General features: G+C 48.5%; 1 protein-coding gene across 1 annotated transcript; it reads right to left on the bottom strand.

Annotated features, from left to right (window-relative positions):
• Window positions 1-245: 245 nt before the first annotated feature.
• Window positions 246-11,764, bottom strand: LOC129331829 (chymotrypsin-like elastase family member 1). The gene is made up of 6 exons (XM_054982397.1): window positions 11,668-11,764; window positions 8,699-8,808; window positions 6,243-6,337; window positions 4,565-4,845; window positions 1,585-1,748; window positions 246-422 (listed from the first exon to the last, which is right to left on the bottom strand). The coding sequence occupies exons 1-6, from the start codon at window positions 11,762-11,764 to the stop codon at window positions 246-248; spliced, it is 924 nt and encodes a 307-aa protein (XP_054838372.1).
• Window positions 11,765-15,501: the final 3,737 nt, after the last annotated feature.

The raw sequence follows: 15,501 nt of genomic DNA on the forward strand, positions 1-15,501 counted from the left end.
TAATTCAGAAAATACAGTTACGTTACATTTGCTTGGCAAGGAGTAACTGAATTGTTTTTTGTTTTACTCTCATCCATCAGCTCTAAAACTTTTAAGAGTTCTCAAATGGTATAGATATAAACAACTAGTGATAGTTATAGCTTCATGATATAATTTCCCCAATTTTATCATTCAAATAAACACAAATTTCTGCTTGTGTAAAGGAGTTTATTATCATTTCTGAGCTTTCTTTGCATTTCCGGTCTTCACAAAAAGAAATCTCGCATCCTCGTCGCTTCAAGCCAAGGAATGAATGCAGATGTCCGAGTAAAGACAGTGGGCTTGTTCTGTACCTGGCAGCCAACTGGTCCAAAGCTGACGACGCCATGCACTTCCCATGAATCTTTCCTGATCTGACAAACGAGTGGGCCTCCAGAGTCCCCCTGAAAGAAGAAAATCCATTTTCTTGAGCCATTTTCTTGGTAATAAACAAGGAGAGCTGGAGCGCACCCGGTGCAAACAGCTGGTTCATTCCTTTAATACTCACTTCATAAGTTCATAACGTTTTTGTTTAAAGCCATTGGGGCTGAGGTTACTGTCAAAGGAGATGGGCATGATGCTTAATTTTCAAAAGGGAAGAGGTCACAGCTTGGTCCTGCCATTTGCCCTGTTACTCTCCTTACATCGCAGTGCACGGGGACATTACCATTTTAGAACTATTTTTTTTTAAAAAGAATCATGGCCCTCAAATGGGAGGGTGAGTTGCTAAATTGGCCTCAATAAAAGAGGAGGTGTGGTACTTCAAGGCTCGCACTGCTTGCATCGTTTTAAAAAAATTACTTCCAGGCAGGGCTTTTTTTCAGCGGGAACGCAGTGGAACGGAGTTCCGGCACCTCTTGAAAATGGTAGAACTCAGTGGGGTTGCCCTCGGAGAAAATGGTCAGATGGTCAGTGGCCCTGCCCCCTGATCTCCAGACAGAGGGGAGTTTAGATTGCCTTCCGTGCCGCTGAGCGGCGCAGAGGGCGATCTAAACTCCCCTTTGTTTGGAGATCAGGGGGCGGGGCCACCAGCCATGTGACCATTTTCTCCGAGGGCAACCCCACTGAGTTCTACCTCCTCTTTTCCCAGAAAAAAAGCCCTCCTTCCAGGTCTAATTGCAAATGTTGTCTAATTCACAGAGTCAAACTAATCCAATTCTGTGGAGGATTTCACATAAGACTATAAGAAGAGCCCTGCTGGATCCGACTAGCGGTCTGTCTAAGTCCAGCATCCTGTTTTTCCCAGTGGAGGGCAAACAAGTCAGGTTAAGAGGCCAAAGACCCTACTCCTGATGCCGCCCCAGTGCTGGTATTCAGAGGTTGACTGTCTCTGAACGTGGAGGTTCTCTTTCGGCCCTGTGGCTAGGAGCCATTGATAGCCATTGCCTCCGTGAATCTGTCAAAATCCCTTCCAAAGCTACAGTGCACACAGAAAAATAACTAGGTCTTCAGCCACCAGCGATGCTCCTTTCCAAGTCAGCTGTGACTCCTGTGATGGAAAGAGATCTATTCGCTGAACTGAAAACTGATTATGGGGGAAAGCCCTGGATTAGCTGGTTTCTGTACCTGGCAGGCCGCAGGAGCCTTTGCAGTGTCTCTCGATCCAGCGCAAAGCATCGATGGTTGTATTTTGTCTCCCCAGAATTTCTTGTGATGGCACGTGTTGAAATCTATGACTGACAATTTGGCTTGGTTAAGAACTTCAGCCAGAGTCAAGTTTTCTTTTCTACCTTCAAGACACAAGACACAATGAGAGCAAGCATGCGGACACCTGTGCCAAGAAACACGGAGTTGCTGCTGAAAACAGCAGTACCCTGTTGAGTCCTCCATATCCCACCAACAGCACAGGCTGGTTCGTAGCCATTCAGCTGGTCACCTGGGGTAGGTTAGAATCACCTCCAAGCGAACAAACAAGGAAGCTAATATAAATGTCATCCCACCCCAGGAAGCAAATGATTAATAAAAGCAGGGCTTTTTTTCTGCGGGAAAGCGGTGGAACGGAGTTCTGGTACCTCTTGAAAATGGTCACATGGCTGGTGGCCCTGCCCCCTGATCTCCAGACAGAGGGGAGTTTAGAGTCTAAACTCCCCTCTTTCTCCAGACAGAGTCTAAACTCCCCTCTGTCTCCAGACAGAGTCTAAACTCCCCTCTGTCTGGAGATCAGGGGACGGGGCCACCAGCCATGTGACCATTTTCTCCGAGGGCAACCCACTGAGTTCTACCACCTCTTTTCCCAGAAAAAAAGCCCTGAATAAAGGCATGTGTGAGCTTGTGGGAGTATAGGTGGGTTCATGATTTTTTATTTGCAAAATTCCCATAGCATGTTTGGTTCAAGAATGTATCATATAATTTGTTCATACTCATTAAGCCCTGAGTTTCTGAAAAGATGTATCAATGTTTTATAGTAGTTTAACTCGGTTTTCCTAAAGACTGCGGGAAAATGCTGGGAATTCTGTTAGAAATCCCTGCCACTGAACTGTGATTGCTGGAGTTCCCTGGGGGTCGAGAACGGCTGCTAAACCTGTGTCAGTCTCTTGGGCAGATAATGCATCCCGTACCATAAGCTGAAAAAGTGACAGTGAGTGTCCTGACGTTCATATCGATGTGGGCCAGGGAGGGCAGTTTTCCCCAGTTCACCTTTCATTCTATTCCTAGGGGACCCTTTTCTGGGGGCCTTTTGGGCTGCATCCATCGGCAGAGATTTTCAGTGCGATCCAAGCTAAGGTTTTGCCTGCACAAGGGATTCCCACTGTTCTGCCTTATAAAATGTTTTTATTTTATTTGATCTGTTTTTCTTGCTGAATTCTGGAATATAGGAAGGAAATAAACATATCTGAACAAGGGCAGAGGCTAAGGTTGCCAGCCTGCCTGGAGAGAAGTACCCTGTTCCTTTAATGTGTGGAAATGGGAAGGCAGGGCCTTATTTGGGGGGTGCGGGGGGGAGTCACTTGCCCCAGGTGTCACCAAAGAGAGGGTGGCGGGTGCAGCTGCTGGCCGGGAGTGTGCAGAGCTGATGGCAGCAGCACAGGCAGCTGTGTGCGCGGGAGGTCTGGGCAGCTGCCCACGCAGCCTTGGCCCCCTGCAGCGCAATGGGGTGGCCGGCTCACTGGGCGCTGAGCTGGCCCTTCTACAGCAGCAGAGCTGGCAGCAGCTGCGCAGGAGGGCTGGGAGGCCACCTGTGCCACCCTGGGGGATGCCGAGCTGGCCCTTCTGCAGTGGCTGCTGGCCAGGAGCACATGGAGCTGGCAGCGGCAGCGCAGGCAGCTGCGCAGGAGAGCTGGGAGGCCGCCCGCACCACCTTGGCCGCTGCCAAGCCAATGGCCGGCTTGCTGGGTGCCGAGATAGCGCTCCGGCTCTTACAGCGGCTGCTAGCCAGGAGCATGCTGCCAGGTAACTGGCGGGGAGGTGAGTGGCCCAAATCGTAGGAGCGCTCCCAGGGGGCGGCCACGCCCTGCACAATGACATCACTTCCACCAGCCCTGTGACCATTTTCACTGAGGGCAACCCACTGAGTTCCACCACCTCTTTCCTCAGAAAAAAAGCCCTGGGTCAGACAGACACAAAGGGGAAGGTGTTCTCAAGGTGAAAGCCTCGGTGAAGTAGAGAACACCTGCAGTTGGGCCTGAGTGGAAATAAAAAGAGTGTTGGTTGTGAGTGACCAGAGCCCTCCTGAGGTATAAGTTTAAGGTAAAGTAAAGAGGAGCGGAACTGAAGGTCCAAAGGCAAAAGTTACAAAACAAAATCCTTCCAATAACTTTAAAAAAGAAAAATAAAGCGTCACAGAAATAGTTGATCACATATTCATGTGGGCCCTTTAAAAAAAAACTGACGTATGGGGGAGAGATTGGAATAATCTGTATGCTATTTGGAGTCAAGTATGTGGGTCTTTTGAAGAGCAAAGAGAAGAAGTAGCAGGTGTGGTGTAACAAAAAGATCAGCCTTCTTTGCTTCTCTGTCTGAACACAACCTTGGTAGAAGTTCCATTGGTGAGGCCTGTATAATGGCGGAAAGTGCCATCAAGCCATAGCTGACTTACGGTGACACCTCGCCCCACCTCGGGATTTTAAAGGCAAGAGACTAACAGTGACGATTTGCCCTTTCCCGCCTCTGCATAGCAACCCTGGTCTTCCTTGGAGGTCTTCCATCCAGTTACTAACTAAGGGTGACCCTGCTTAATTTCCAAGATATGCTGCGATCAGAAGAGCCTGGGCTATCCAGGTCAGGGTAAGGCTTGTATTGCTCCTTGCTTTTCCCCTTGAGAAGTAGAAGCAAATAAATGAAACAAAATAAAAATTCATTTTTGTTGGTGCTGAAGTGAGCTTACGGTAATGCAGAATTCTGATTATTTCTCCCTTAGTGCCAGATCTCTTCAAGTGCAGCCACTGAAATCTCAGACGGATCTAAGGTAGAGGGAGATTTCTTCCCACATATGTATACATATGCAGAGCACTGGTTTTTAGACCTCAGAGCTTTGGATTCAAATCCCCACTCAGCTGTGTGCTGGTCACTGTACCTCAGCCTAATCTACCTCGTAGGGCTGTTGTACCTCTTGTACATCCCCAACCAGTCACCCAGCAGGAATGCCCTGGGCGGAGAAAGGCTTCTGTCTTTGGCAGGCATGCGTAGCGGATGAACTTGTTGGCCGGAATGTCTTCCATAGTCTTGATCAAAGCAACATCATACTCAAGCTCGCTTCGCTGAGGATAGTGGAAATCTTCATGCCGATAGATTCGTTTCACCCGGTAGCTTCTTTCAGTAGATTCCAGGTACTTAAGGTTGTGCTTGCCCAGAAGAACGCGCCAGTTCATAACATCTTCCGCCAGTCCCCTATTTTTAAAAAAAGAAAGTAGCGTGCAATTGGGGAGGTGGTACAGTCTCTAGCATGTTTTCTTCCCCCTTAATTCTTTGCTTCATTTTTGTTCACTGTCTGCATTAAACTGACCAACCAGGAGGGCTATCACAGTAAAGCCAAGCCACAGATTCTCTCAGAAAAATGTATTCACTCAGAACCAGGGCTTTTTTTCAGGGGGAACGTGGTGGAACGGAGTTCCGGCACCTCTTGAAAATGGTCACATGGCCGGTGGCCCCGCCCCCTGATCTCCAGGCAGAGGGGAGTTGAGATTGCCCTCTGCACCACTGAGCAGCGTGGAGGGCAATCTCAACTCCCCTCTGTCTGGAGATCAGGGGGTGGGGCCACCGGCCATGTGACCATTTTCTCTGAGGGCAACCCACTGAGTTCCACCACCTCTTTCCCCAGAAAAAAAGCCCTGCTCAGAACCAAACCGTAAAAGACTCTGTGAGTTCTGCATCTAAATCTCCCGGCCTTTTTTTAAAAAAACTTAATTATCAGGTTGTGGGTTCTTGATAAGGGTTGGAACCATAGCACAAGCGGGGTAATCCATCCTGAAATAGGGAAGCTGCTGTCTTCTACATGGGACTACAGATTGGAGTACCCGAATGTTTGCCCCAAGAGGGCAAATAATTGCTTTGCAGCCGTTTCCTGCTAGATTTAAGGAGAGTTCCCTGTGAACATGGGACAGCTGCTGTCATAAACAGCTACCTGCAAGCAGCGCTCAGCAGATCAAGGTGGGTTTCCTAACGGGGATGGAAGCAAAGTGACAGCCTTACTGGCTTCAGGGCTAGGATCACATACAAGAGCAAGCCAGGGAGAAGAAGCCCAAGCAGAGCCCCAGGAGATGTGTGTCTTACTGAGGAACAAGTCAACGGTCGGAGCCATTGCGGAGGCCTCTCCCCCACTGAGTTACCTCACTTAGTATACCTCTCAGCATGCGCACTAACAGAAGATGCATGTCAGCCTTGCTCTCTGTGCATGCACATCAGGTACAGCGTTCCCCAAAAGGCAATGAAGAGGGTGGCTCTGTAAAAGGGCTTGCAACCCAGCTGAGGGGGCTCTGTTCCCTGACCTACCTGACACTTCTAACTCTTGGGCTGAAGACCACTGGGTTAAGCTGAGCGGGAGCAACTGGCCTGGCGTCTCCGAGTGAGCTTCATGACTGAATGGAAATTTGCACCCCATCTTCTCAGCCCTATCTAACAGATTACCCACTATACCACACTAGAGTTGATCCCCAGTTTACAAGTTACAATATTAGGCAGGGAGATGCTCAAAAGGCATACTGTTTAGTGTGAGATGCCCAGGACCCTTTTAAACAGATCTTTGGTTTATACGCTTCCGGGAATCCTTGCAAAAATGCAGAACTTACTTCTGGAAGCAGTGAGCCGCAGTGAGGACCCAGCGTTTGTGAATGAGGGTGCCACCACAGACATGAACAAATTTATCACTTGGCTTAGAGCGAGCCTGGGGAGAGGAAAACAGAAGAAATGCATATGTCAATCACAGAGGACTGGGAACGGGGCAAAGGCGACCTCACTGGGATTTGGAAGCTGTCAGGGGCTGGAGGCCTCAAACCTAGAATCTGGGCAAAAAGCTCGGTTTTGTTCTGTTTGTTCCGTTTGGAGCTGGCTGTAGAGACATCTGTAGGCCCAATCTCTTCTGGTCCCTCAAAATGGCCAGCAGAGGAACAACAGGCACGGCAGGAACACGTGCAGCACGTGCACTCCCAGGGGGCACAATGACGTCACTCCCGGAAGTGACATCATCGCGCTGGCCACAGGAGCAGGGCCAGATCAGCGCCCAGGGCAACCCAAGACCGGCATTTCCCCTCACGTGTGCACAGAGTGCACATGCTTCCGGCAGTGCGTGATGACATCACTTCCGTGATGTCATCATGCAGGGGCTGCCGTGCAGCTAGCTGTGGAGCTGGCGGCGACAGCGTGTGCGGCTGAGTGGAGGGCTGGAAGGCCATCCACGCCATTTGTCTGCCCTGCTGAAGGGGCGGCTGGCTGCCCCGTCGGTGGGGCAGGCAAATGGCGTGGGCGGCCTCCCAGCCCTCCACTCAGCCACCCACGCTGCCGCCGCCAGCTCCGGCGCGCTCCCGGCAGCTGGCAGTTTGCCCGGCGCCCCCTCTTTGGCAGCGCCGGAGGCAGACTACCCCCCCTGCTCCCCCATCGATCCGGCCCTGCACAGGAGCACTCCCGTGCTTCGTTTGGGGCCATTTTGGAAGAAAGAGCACGCCACCGGCATGAGGTAGGTGCCAGGCCCCCCTCTCCCACCAGGAGAGTGTAGGGACCTGGCAACCCTCCTCTTGATTCCCACCCAACCCACTGATTGTAACCTACCTCACAAGGATATTGTGAGGATAAAATGAATTCGGGAAGAAGGCCGTAAGCTACTTTGGGTCCCCGCTAGGGAGAAAAGTGGGGAATAAATACGGAAAATAAATATTTACATCATTAAGATACATAAGCCGAAGCGACCCCCACCTCCATCCCATTATTGTTGCCTAAGACTTACCTGTTTTGTTTCCATCTGCCTGTACACCCTTGAATCCCCAGCTTGGGGACTCTGTGTTATGAATTCATGTTGTATATGTGTAATTAATGCGAAATGTAGATTATACACTTACTGAATACACCATTAGTAGGTTCTTACCTTGCATGACTAATATATATTCTGTTTCAAATTGCGAGTTAAAAATATTTTTCCTCTCCGGTTTTTTTGCTATTCTTGATTGTGATTAATAAGGGAGGGCAGAAAGCAAGGAGAGGAATGGTTAAAAACAAGACTGGTTCTCTGGGGTGAAAATGCCCTCTGGGAACTGCTGCACTAATTTTGGAGCAATGAAACTGCCCCCCCCACACACTCCCACCCACGCCAGGAATGTCACCAGAATGGGGCTCTCTGTTAGAGGGCGCAACGGGAAATTAAGTTCTTCATCATGCCTGGACTGTCCCCACCGCCTGCCTGATGATTGGTCTGTTCATCTCCTCTCCCCCCCCCACCCTTTCCTCTTCCTCCTCTCCTTCCTCCCCTCTCCAGCTCCTTGGGGGTGCTCAGGGCTTTTTTTCTGGGAAAAGAGGTGGTGGAACTCAGTGGGTTGCCCTTGGAGAAAATGGTCACATGGCTGGTGGCCCCGCCCCCTGATCTCCAGACAGAGGGGAGTTGAGATTGCCCTCGGAGGGCAATCTCAACTCCCCTCTGCCTGGAGATCAGGGGGCGGGGCCACCAGCCATGTGACCATTTTCAAGAGGTTCCGGAACTCCGTTCCCCCTGAAAAAAAGCCCTCGGGGTGCTCAGTCTATCCATCAGGACCCTCACCTTGTCTTGGACACCCTGAGGAGTGTCTCTTCAATCGATGCCTACATCCTAGCTATACTCTGGGGTTGCCAAATTCCAGGTGGGGCCGGACAAGCTCCCAGAAATACAATTCCAAAGGACAGAGATCCCCAAACTACAGAGATCAGTTCCCCTGCGCCCTGAAGACCAGTTGTCCGTCTCTTATTCCCTTGTTGTGTATTTATTGTATTATTGCAATGAACAATAATGCTAAGAAAAGTTGAAGGCAGTAGGAAAAGAGGAACATGCCACATGAGATGGGTTGACTCCATAAAAGAAGCCACGGCCTTGAGTTTGCCCTGGCTACCGTATCCTCAAGTACTCTACTCTGTACTCTACTCGCCCAACAAATCTGCAGTAGATACTCAGGCTCCTCCGAGAGGGAACGTTCAAGCATTTTGTATCTTGCGTAGTGAGAGAGGGAGGCCTCTGGTTGCCTTGGAATTCAGCCCTTCCGTGGAACTCTGAACCCGCCGATTCTACCTGTAAAGAGACCTGCCAAGGCCAAGAATGCGGCCTTGCTTCGTTGCCGGATATAATCTTCGCAAATATATTGGGCTGGAAGTAAGGAACGCCACAGTTTTGGGGCCAGTCTACAACAGAAAAGAAAGAAAATGTCAGCAATATTTGAAAAGGGAGATTCAGAGGGAATGTACGTGCAACTAAAGCGTTTGCCAGTCTTCCTGGGGGTAACCAATGCCATATCTCACTGGCCATAGCCCAGGGTAGTTGTGCAAAGCGCCTATGCTCTGTGGGCATAGAGGGAAATGGGATAATGCTCGTTTGCCCAGCCCCAGATGTCAGTCAGAGACAGACTTCTGTAGAGGTGTGTACAAATGTATCTGCACAGGATTTGTATGCATGATTGACACCCTGGTTTTTTGTAGTGGCTGTGATCCTGCAGAGGGCCCATATAGACAGACGTGTGTCTGCATGCATGGGTGCTTGGGGCCAGGCCAGCGGGCACTGCCCTGCCCAGCGGGCACTGCCCTTTGCGTGTGGGGATTCACTTAGAAGGACTAAACAGGCCTTGTCTATTACTTGCACCCTTTATATGAAAAGTTTTGAGATGGCCTTTCAAGATGGAAAGGCATTCGCAATTTATTAATACTAGTCCTCTTTGCTCGCGCTCACAAGCTGTGTAAGAGCCCCTGCCATGCAGTCTCAACCCAAATAGTGTCACACATGACTCAGTTAACCATACGGGTACAATCATTTGGTAACTTGAATAATTCCCAAACAGTGTGCGAGTGCACCATGAGAAAGCGGTTCCCGCACAGCTGTGGGGGCATGTAAATAGAGTTTTTGGTTTTTAATATTCCAGAATGGATTTAATCACTTTAGAAGGCATGTAGCCAGGGCTCATTTCGAGGGGGAACGCGCAGGAACACAGTTCCGGCAGTTCCCCAAAGAGGTCACATGTCAAGTGGCCCCACCCACCTCTTGTCCATTTTGGGCCCATTTCAGCCTGGATTGGGGCTGAAACGGCCCAGATTGGGCCTCTAACGGGTGGTGGATCACTCTCTCACTCAGCAGCAGCCCAATCCTGATCATTTTGGTCCCATTTTCACCCATTTTCAGCCCATTTTTGCCCTTTTGGGCCCAATTTCAGCCCTGAATGGCCAAGATTGGGTCCAAAACAGCCAGGATAGGTGATGTCAGGGGGTGTGGCATATGCAAATCAGGTATGCTAATGACACACTTCTGGTGATGTCAAGGGGTGTGGCATATGCTAATGAGTTATGCTAATGAGTTCCTCCCGCTCTTTTTCTACGAAATGACCCCTGCATGTAGCCAGAAACTTTGTGCTGTTGGGGAGTGTGAGTGTAGTTGATATGCTTTGTTTCTGGCTCCATTGTGTTGGGTAAGATTTAAAATGGGCCAGACGCTCATCTGTCTTCTTGGTGCCTTTGCCGAGGATCCTGGATGCAGGAGCAATTGGGTAGAATATCGCATCCCCCACACCTGGTTGCTAACAAGAAACACCGGCTGGGCCTGCTTCTGTCCCTTCAATAGAAGCCCGCGCATGCAAAGCTTTGGATTGCACAGAGACCCAGCGGCTCTTAGAGGGAAAGGGACGCAGGCTGGTTTGAAAGTAGGCTACCCAGCTGCCCTTCCAGTAGCAACAGCTGAGATTTCGAATGAAGCGTGTTACAATTCAAAAGGGGCTTATTTTAAATGCCACTTTTCTTGAGGATGCATTTTGAGATCTTTCTTAAAACAAAAATCCCATGCGGACTAGCAGGGAGGGGAAATCCTATTCCCTCCACCATGCTCCAGTTCCTCCCCTCTTCTCCCATCGCCATTTACCTCCCCTCCTGCCTTCCCTCTGCTCTTCCTCAGTTTCCTCCCCGCAAGGTGCATGCATTTTTCTTTCCATCACCCACTGATCTTTGTGCCCATCCCCCTATGCAGTCTCTCCACTCTCCCTTCCACCCCCATGTTCTCTTCTTCCCCATTGTCCCCTCACTCTTGCCCCTCCGTATCTCAAAGCTACACCCTTCTGTTTCCAGCACCAGTTTTTGTGTCCCACTTAAAATTCCACTCAAAGTTCTATTCCCTCCCCATGCTTAGAGATTATTTTAAGATACCCCCCCCTTTTTAAAAACTTTTCATGGATTTCCCCCAGCATTGCAGAAATCACTGCTCCAGCTCTGGATAGTTCTGTTGTGATGATCTTTTTAATCCATGCAAGAGAGGTCGCCCATGGCTTATTCGATCTACCCATAACTGAGTGAAAGTCATCACAGCAAAGCGATTTATAACTGTGCCCATCATTGGGTCAGAAAGAACAACTTCTTCCCATGCGTAATTAAACAGAAGGTTTGGGAGTCACTGTATTTAAGAGGAGGAATAGCAGGATGTCAGAACCAATCAGTCACCAGTTTCGCTGCCTCTGTTGCTTGTCTGTAAAATGGCAAACTGACGTTATCCTCAGGACTTTTGCTGAGAAATACTCAATTTACTCAATACAAACCACACCCCTGAGACATGCCGAATTCAGATCAGTTTAGCCAATGTATTTGCAGCCTGATCCTTATGCAGTAATGGGGATTTGCCCAAGGGAAGACAATGTAAATTTTTCCTGAACTGAGAGCCAAGCTACAAGTGACGAATGACACTTGCCTGGCAAGTGAACAGACTCGCGTGTATTCCTCCCTGTTCACTTGCCATGCACTTGCCCTCCACTACGTGATCAAGTGGCGCGCAAGTGCATGGCAAATGAACAGGGAGGAATACACGCGAGTCTGTTCACTTGCCAGGCAAGTGTCATTCGTCACTTGTAGCTCGACCCTTGATCTCTGTGCCAGGAAAAGCTTGCTCTGCTTCAGTTCAGGTTGCCATGAGGCACTGGAGCGGGGTTAGGCTAGGCAAAAATGACAGTCTCCGTGCCTGTCCATAAATCATCACCGTGACCCGTTCCCAAGAGATTTTATCAGAGCCTGGCTTACCTAAATCCAGAAGTCTGGGAAGAAACACCTTCTGTAGCAGAGAGGCCTTTGTCAACGAAAGCGCCGAAACCAGGACAAGGACACTGCGCTGAAACATTGCCGGAGACTCCCTCTGAGCCGTGTCCGAAGGGAGGCTGGGTTTTTATACGGTAACATGAATGCCATCACTGCATCCAGTGGGAGAGGAGGGGACCACACTTCGGCTTGTTGTTGCTGTTAAAAAATGCTCAAAGCCCAGCAGATCAAAACACGGAGGCCTGGATGCTTCTGCCTGCGTTTAGCACTCCTTTTGACCGACTAGCTGGAGGAAGGCTGTTCTATCAGCAGTTTTAGAAAGGCACAAACAAGCCTGGAAGCAGGTTGCAGCAAAAACAGGCGTGCCCGGCTGGGATCGAGGTAGGAGAGCTGCCATTTGGCCCAAACCATCCCGGAATTGTTCTGTTGCCCTCTTTTTCACTGGCCTCTCTCCAGTGCCTTTCAGCAACACCTTAACTAGGGGAGAGAAGCTTTCTGCCAGGGGGCAGGCATCATCATTCATCTACTGAAGTCTCTGCAGATTAAGCTGTTTGGCTCAAGAGGAAAGTCAAAGAGTTGGCAATCATAAGTACTTCAGGGGCTAGCGAGAAAACCCTAAGAAGGAATTCTAGCAGGAGAGGATCAAGCATCTTAATATCCCCATTTCCATTTCCATCATCTACAATGGAGAGGATTTTGCTCAGATCAAAACATCCAACACCCGGCCCTGAAGAAAAGTTCCCTGCCCCTTGAACAGAGGCTTAATGCATGGAAATGGGCAGGAGAAGCGTTTCGTGGCCTGGAGGTAAATAGCATCACCTGACAAAGAACATCCCATCAAGCCTCTATTCAAGGGACAGAACATTTTTTTCCTCCAGGCAGCTGGCAACCCTACCCTGTTGGGACTCGGTTCTATTTACCACTCATGGTTTTTGTTTTCTCTGCTTCCGTTACTTGCCTTGCAGAGATTCTGTGAGTTCTATTATGTCTTCTGTTGCCATTTTCTGCCAGGGGGTGAAGACTCTCCCCCCCCGCTTGGTATTCCTTCAGTGGTCCCTCCTCCCTCCGCAATGTTTTAACTGTTGCCTTTCGCCTTTGTATATATCTTAAATTCTTGTTTTAAATTCTTAAGAATGATGTGTTTTTGTGTTGGCTGTAATGGCTTTTAAGATGAGATTTTGTGTTTTTAACTTGTCTTGGTGACCCTGTGAGGGTAGAAAGGAAGGGTAAAAATAAATTATCTGTAAATAAATAAATACCACTAGATCCAAACACTGCTTACCATTTGTTTTTTTTATTTACACAGGAGCATCTTCTATTTGTTTCTCTGTCTAAGAACACCACTGAAGCTTTTTAAAATGCAAAATCATTCAGGCCAATTAGCAGGCAAGAGTTTCTCTATTAACATTTTATGTGAGAAAAGCACCTTCTTTCCTTTCTTTTAGGAAAGCTTGTAAAACAGCTCCCAGAGGGATTTATGTTGATTTTACAGGCTGTGGGTATATGCAGGCCCCATGTTGGGGGTCGCTGTTCTATAGTTAAAGGTTGATTAATGTTTCATTTATGTATACATGGAGAAGATTTATGTACATCAGCTTGAGCCTGTGGGGGAAAGGCAGGTCCTAATTCAATCAGTTTAAATTTATTTAAATCATTGATGTCCAAACCAAGCTGCCAGTTCAGTTCAACATGCTCTCTCCCAGAAATGTTTTCCCTTAAACCCCAGGAAGAGTTTTGCATAATAGTTAAAGCTTGCATGCTGCATTGTAAACTGTGCTTGGTCTTAATAGAGAGAACCTACCCCTATCCTACCAACCACTGAGCAAAATTTACTCCATGTATTTATACCCCACCTTTCCCTTTGGCTCAGGTTTGAAGTCTTCCTCCAATCTCACCAGCCTTCCTCCAACTTCAGTGGCTCTTCCTTGGGAGGAAAAGCCGCTTAAGTTGAAGGAAGAGACCTTTAAGTTGGGGGAATGCTACTTAGAGAACGGTTGGGTTCCAGCCTGTTATTTTCCAGGCATTGTGAATTTATTTCCAAAGGTCTCTACGAAATATTATAGTTGCTTGTTAAATATGTTGTGATCACAAGGTGGTGCTAAAGAGCTTTCTGTAGGAAAACTGCAAACGCTATTTCATTCCCTGCTGTTGAGCCACATGTATAATATACTGGAGAAAACATTTCAGTTTGATTATGTTGCGGACCTGGCTGCCAACACAGGTGACGGGAAGTTGGTCATCCCGGTGGCGATTCACTTGTGTTCAGTTGCCTGTGATCAAATCCGGCTGAACTGCTTCCTAACGCTTATCCTCAGTTATCAAACCTTCTCCACACATTGCTGAGCCGAGTGTGCTTTGGAGTCTGGCAAAACAGAGAGCGACGTGTGCTAGGAGATCGGATTGATGCAAGTCAAGTCTTGCAAGCTCAGGACGCTTCATGGAAAATCCTTCTCTCTGCAATGGTGGTCAGTAGAGGGACCCCACTCTTAATGAGAGGAGGGTCTCAAACAACTGGGAAAAGTTTGGACTTCCTACATCAACAGCCGTACTGAGCTGGATAGCCCAGGCAAAGCCGGATTTCATCACTCTGGGAAGCTAAGCAGGGCCAACCTTGGTTAGTAATTGAATGAGGGGCCTCCAACAAAGACCAGGGTTGCAGAGGCAGGCAATTGCAAACCGCCTCTGTTAGTCTCTTGCCGTGAAAACCTCACCAGGGGTTGACATGTCAGCCATGACTTGATGGCACTCTCCACCACCACCATACTACCTTTTATCAAAGCCGATTCAAACACCACAAAGTAGGGAGACAGCTCCTGAGTTCTTCAGATCTCATCTTAAGGTTCCAATAGCCTCCTCCAAAAAACAACAGAAGGGAAGGGTTGGAGAGAAAATGTTTCACAGGGAGATGGAAAAATGTTGTGTATACAATTGGACTGTGCTAGGTGGAAACTTTCAGGTTGTCCACAGAAACAAACAATGGCTGTTCTCCCTTTGAAAAAATGAGCAGTAATTCAAATAGCAATGCTGATTCTGTGAACCTAGGTCGATCATGAGAGGGAAGCAGGAAGGGTTACATCAGTGCTTAGTTCTCGTGACCCCTTCTTACGTTTCCATGGTAAGGCCAACCGCCACCTTGGGGTCAAATAGCAATTTTCCCCAGGCCAATTTGGCTAGGGATCCTGACAGTGTTTTGCCATCTTCTGGGCATGCAGTAAGGGTCAATATGTGTGTGTGGAGGGGAGTTAATGAATTTCCTGCATTGTGCATGGGGTTGGACTAGATGACCCTAGAGGTCCTTCCAACCCTATGATTCTAAATATGCCACGACCACTGAACATATAGGTCTCTTGCAAGAGAAGAAAGCAAACTGTGACACTCCTTGGCCGTTTCCAGACGGCTTACCTTCTGCCGCTCCATGCTGCAACGTCGCAGCTCGTGCCAGAGAAAACGTGAAATATCGCGCAAAACTTGTGCGAGAAAACGCGATATTTTGCGTTCGCCACAGCACGAGCCGCGGAGTTGCGGCATGGAGTGGCAGAAGGTAAGCCGTCTGGAAACGGCCTTTATGTTAGCAAAGCTGGAAATAACCTTTCTATGGTGCGCTAGAAAGAATCAATAGAAGCCCAGCTGAATAATATTATTAACTAATAGAGAGCATGAAACCTCCATGCGCAAAACTTACCATTAGGTGGCCGAAAGTTGGGATAACTAAATTCAGGATTTTCTGTACCAGGAAAAAAAAAATCAGGTTCATTAGCAAAAAAAACCCCTCCCACTCTAAACTAAACTAAAAGCAATTTTATAATTCATACCCTTTAT

Source organism: Eublepharis macularius, chromosome 6 (assembly GCF_028583425.1).
Source record: "Eublepharis macularius isolate TG4126 chromosome 6, MPM_Emac_v1.0, whole genome shotgun sequence".
Lineage (NCBI taxonomy): Eukaryota > Metazoa > Chordata > Lepidosauria > Squamata > Eublepharidae > Eublepharis > Eublepharis macularius.

Excerpts from the sequence above, each read along its gene's own strand:
- LOC129331829 (XM_054982397.1), bottom strand. The coding sequence starts at position 11,764 with ATGTTTCAGCGCAGTGTCCTTGTCCTGGTTTCGGCGCTTTCGTTGACA. Across the intron at positions 6,338-8,698 it reads CTTGGCAGGTCTCTTTACAG|GCTCGCTCTAAGCCAAGTGA; the intron begins GTAGAATCGGCG and ends TCCTCTCCCCAG. Across the intron at positions 423-1,584 it reads AGGCTCCTGCGGCCTGCCAG|GGGGACTCTGGAGGCCCACT; the intron begins GTACAGAAACCA and ends TTCTTCTTTCAG.